Raw genomic sequence first — 3,906 nt, forward strand, 5'->3', positions numbered from 1 at the left:
AGGGCACTCAGTTCCTGACACTGTAGCCAGCTGGAAGAAATTCTAGGAAATAAATATTACGAATATCACACTCCTCTCACCTTCTGATTTTCTCTGCTGATGAAAGAAAACCTGCCTAACCCAACCAGAAACCAGAGGCCACAGAGCCCAGTGATGGAACTGTTAAAGAATGCCTCCCAGGGCTTGGAGTAAGGTACCAGAAAGTTGATCTAAAGGGTCACACAAAAAAATGAAGCAGTACCATAACAATCAGTGACCATTTCCTCTGTCACTTTCTGCCGCGTGGTGCTGACTGGATAACACTAGGTTTTCTATGGTTCTGAAATAGTCTCCAAATCCTCAGCTGACCACCTTGAGTGGCAGATTTCTCCACTCTTGCTTTAAAAGCACAATTTGAAAACAAGGAAATGATTGTGTGTGAAATATTTCCCAAATCCTGTCCTTTGTAACACTGACATATTCTTTGAGGTCTTTCATGCACTCTGGCCAAATCCACTGAAGTCCAAGTGGCCAAAGCTCCACATCGCTATCTCAGGAGGTACCGCGTGTGCTGCTGTCCGGGCTCTAGCACACTTCCCCACACACTGTGCAGAATTCTTCAAGAATCTGTCTGGTCATTCAGCCAAGACCATCTCAACAAAGTGTTATACCTCCTACCTTCATGTGAAAATGTGATATTTAAAATTAGCCCTTGAAAAGTTGCCTGAAATTTCTGTAGACAAAACCAGATTTTCATGTCCTAGACCAACTCACACTTGAAATGAAACCTTCTAAGGCAGCTGAAGGAGGAAGAAAGTGAACAGTAATGGAAAGAAATCAGTATTAAAAAGCAAGAGCCTGGATTCTAGTCACAGTTCAGCTGCTGAGTAGCTGAGTGACCTTGGGGAAGTTACCTAAGCCTGAATCTGTTCTCAGAAATAAGACAACTTAACTAAATAATTCTTGAAAGTGAAAAATGAAAGTTTTAGTCACTCAGTCATGTTGACTCTTTGCAACCTCAGGAACTGTAGCCCTCCAGGCTCCTCTGTCCATGGAATTCTCCAGACAAAACACATGGGTATCCATTCCCTTATCCAGGGGATCTTCCTGACCCAGGGATCAAACCCAGGTCTCCTGAGTTGCAGGCAGATTCTTTGCTGTCTGAATCATCAGGGAAGCTCAAATGATCCTTAAGGCCCACTAACTGTGAGTATCCTCTAGTTTTAACAATCTTCTTAAGTTAAAGGTCACTTAAAAGGGGAAAGACAAACTTGTTGAGAAAGAGTTAAAATTTCCTCCATGTAATCAATGGAACTTGAATCATCTATGGAAGGAAAAATGTCCCTTTCCTAAATATTGCCCCCTTCTCAGGAGAACAATATTTTGCTTAACGTTTTCTTCAGAGCACTTTTGACATCCTTATTCCTCAGGCTATAGATTAAGGGGTTGAGCATGGGTACCACAATGGTATAGAACAAGGAGGACACTTTCCCCTGGTTCATGGGTAAAAGAGAAGATGGTTTGAGGTACATGAACGCCCCCGACCCAAAGAAAAGAGAAACTGCAATAATGTGGGAGCTACAGGTGCTGAACGCTTTGGACCTGCCCTCGGTGGAATGAATATGGAGAATGCTAGAGAGGATAAGGGCATAAGAAATGAAGATGGTAACTGTGGGCACACCAATATCGATGCCCACAACAATGAAGACCACCAGCTCATTTACATAGGTGCTGGTGCAAGAGAGCTCAAGAAGGGGAAGGATGTCACACATGTAGTGGTCAACAAGATTGTTGGCACAGAAGGTCAGCCTCAGCATGCACGCTGTGTGGGCCATGGCCCCAACAAACCCCATCACATAGACACCCAGCAAAAGAAGTAAACAGATCTGGGGAGACATGGTGGCCATGTACACCAGTGGCTTACAGATGGCAACATAGCGGTCACATGCCATCGCTGACAGGATGAAGGACTCAGAGATGACAAAGAAAAGAAAGAAGAAGAGCTGAGTCATACACCCTGCGTAGGAGATGATGTTCTTCTTTGAGACAAAACTCATCAGCATTTTGGGAGTGATAACAGTGGAATAGCAGAAATCTATGAAGGATAAGTTATAGAGGAAAAAGTACATGGGGGTGTGCAGGTGAGAGTTGAGTCCAATCAGGGTTATCAAGCCCAGGTTCCCCACCACAGTGACCATGTAAAAACCTAGAAATAGGAAGAAGAAGGGGATCTGGAGTTCTGGCTGGCTGGTTAAGCCTGCGAGGATGAACTCTGTCCCAGAAGAGTTCTCAGCTACCATTCTCATTTCAGGCATTCTGTGGAAACAAAGGAAAAGGGTCACTTAGAGACAGAAGGAGAGAGAGCAGTGCTGCCCTCCCTGTCACCTCCCCCTCTTTGGAATTAGAGGCACACTTGGGTATTTTTGAATCCCATGGACAGAAGAGCCTGGTGGGCTGCAGTCCTTGGGAGCTCAAAGAGTCAAACACGACTGAGCAACTAACACTTTGGATTTGGATATTTTGGACTTCAGGAGAAAGGGCTTTCTGGAAGCTATGGGTCTTGTTCCCATGAGCCCCTAGTGGCTCTGCCCTCTGGAGGACGAACCTGTCTCTAAGAGGACGGCCACTGCTGCTAGGAAGAAAGGACCCAAGGATGCACTGAAGAATCTCCCAGATCTTTACTTCAGTAAACTTCAGTCTATTTATCATGCCCTTCCAACTCCAGTCTGCTCAGGTTTACAGTAACTGGGGTCATTTTCTGGGAAGAGCCCTCTGAAGCGATGGAGCCAGTCCAGCCATGCCAGTGTCCACTTCATGGTCAACGTGGACAGACTAGAGGTAGGAGGTGCGTGGGTGCACGCCCAGTCACTAAGTCGTGTCCAACTCTCGTGACCCCATGGGATTTCCCTGCCAGGCTTCTCTGTCCATGGGATTTCCCAAGCAAGAATACTGGAGTGGGTTGTCATTTCCTTCTCCAGGGGATCTTCCCGGCCCAGGGACTGAACCTGCATCTCCTGCACTGACAGGCAGATTCTTGCCACAGAGCCACCAGGGAAGACCAGAAATGGGAGATGGTCCTTCCCAAAGCCTTTACTACCCGAGGGTGGGGACTTAGGAAAAGTTCAGCCCAGATTTAGTCACTCACCTCTTTCAGCCTGCAGTTTCGTCCGCTGTCCCTCTCAGTCCAACTCCTGCCCTCCATCGTTCAAACAGACAAATGGTGTGGTGCTAACACAAGAGAACGAATTAAGAGTTACCCCTTAACTCTCTGTTCTGTGTGGGGGATCAGAGGTTGGACTGACTTCAAAATTTTCCTGACGTGATATCTGATTGAGACTGCCCGGAGGCTTTTCTCCATCTTTGAGAAGGGATACCATATCGTTGCCTGTAATCAGTGCCAGGCAGTGACAGGAGACTGAGCCAGTTTTATCCTGGGTTTAGAGATCTGGGGACCTGATTAGAGGTACTGGTAGAAATCCAGAGGTTCCCTCAGGACCACAGCCTTAAAAATTAACTCTTAAAATAAGGAACTTTTGCTTATACCAAGGAGAATATTTGATTGGGATTTTAGAAACATTATTTGTTCAATTAACATCCACTCAGTAAAATGAAAAACTAATAACTTACATTTATTGAGCACTGATTGTGTGTGTATCCCCAACAGCCTTCCTCTATTAGCACTTATATGCTGACCTCACCACGCCATATGTCAAAGCATTTTATGTATAATACTTTAGTTTCATTCTCCCCCAAATCCTATGAACTAAGTCTTATCACTCCCATTTTAGAAATGAAGTAGTTTACTAAATGTTACAAAGGTCATGTGAAATCTAAGTCCATTTAACTCCAAGCCTGGATTTTTAACAATTACTTTTAATATCTCCCTATGGGAGATAACTAAATGTATAAATCCTTACCCTCAAGGCT

The 3,906-nt window shown here is 45.0% G+C and overlaps 1 protein-coding gene across 1 annotated transcript; it reads right to left on the bottom strand.

The window, feature by feature from the left end:
- Window positions 1-1,346: 1,346 nt before the first annotated feature.
- LOC109554240 (olfactory receptor 8B8) lies at window positions 1,347-2,294 on the bottom strand. Its single transcript, XM_019954558.2, has one exon. It carries the CDS (start codon window positions 2,292-2,294, stop codon window positions 1,347-1,349), a length of 948 nt encoding a protein of 315 aa, XP_019810117.2.
- Window positions 2,295-3,906: the final 1,612 nt, after the last annotated feature.

The sequence above is a fragment of the Bos indicus genome, chromosome 29 (genome assembly GCF_029378745.1).
Source record: "Bos indicus isolate NIAB-ARS_2022 breed Sahiwal x Tharparkar chromosome 29, NIAB-ARS_B.indTharparkar_mat_pri_1.0, whole genome shotgun sequence".
In the NCBI taxonomy this organism is placed as follows: domain Eukaryota; kingdom Metazoa; phylum Chordata; class Mammalia; order Artiodactyla; family Bovidae; genus Bos; species Bos indicus.

What these genes read in the sequence shown, in the direction of transcription:
- LOC109554240 (XM_019954558.2), bottom strand. Translation starts at nt 2,294, where the DNA reads ATGCCTGAAATGAGAATGGTAGCTGAGAACTCTTCTGGGACAGAGTTC.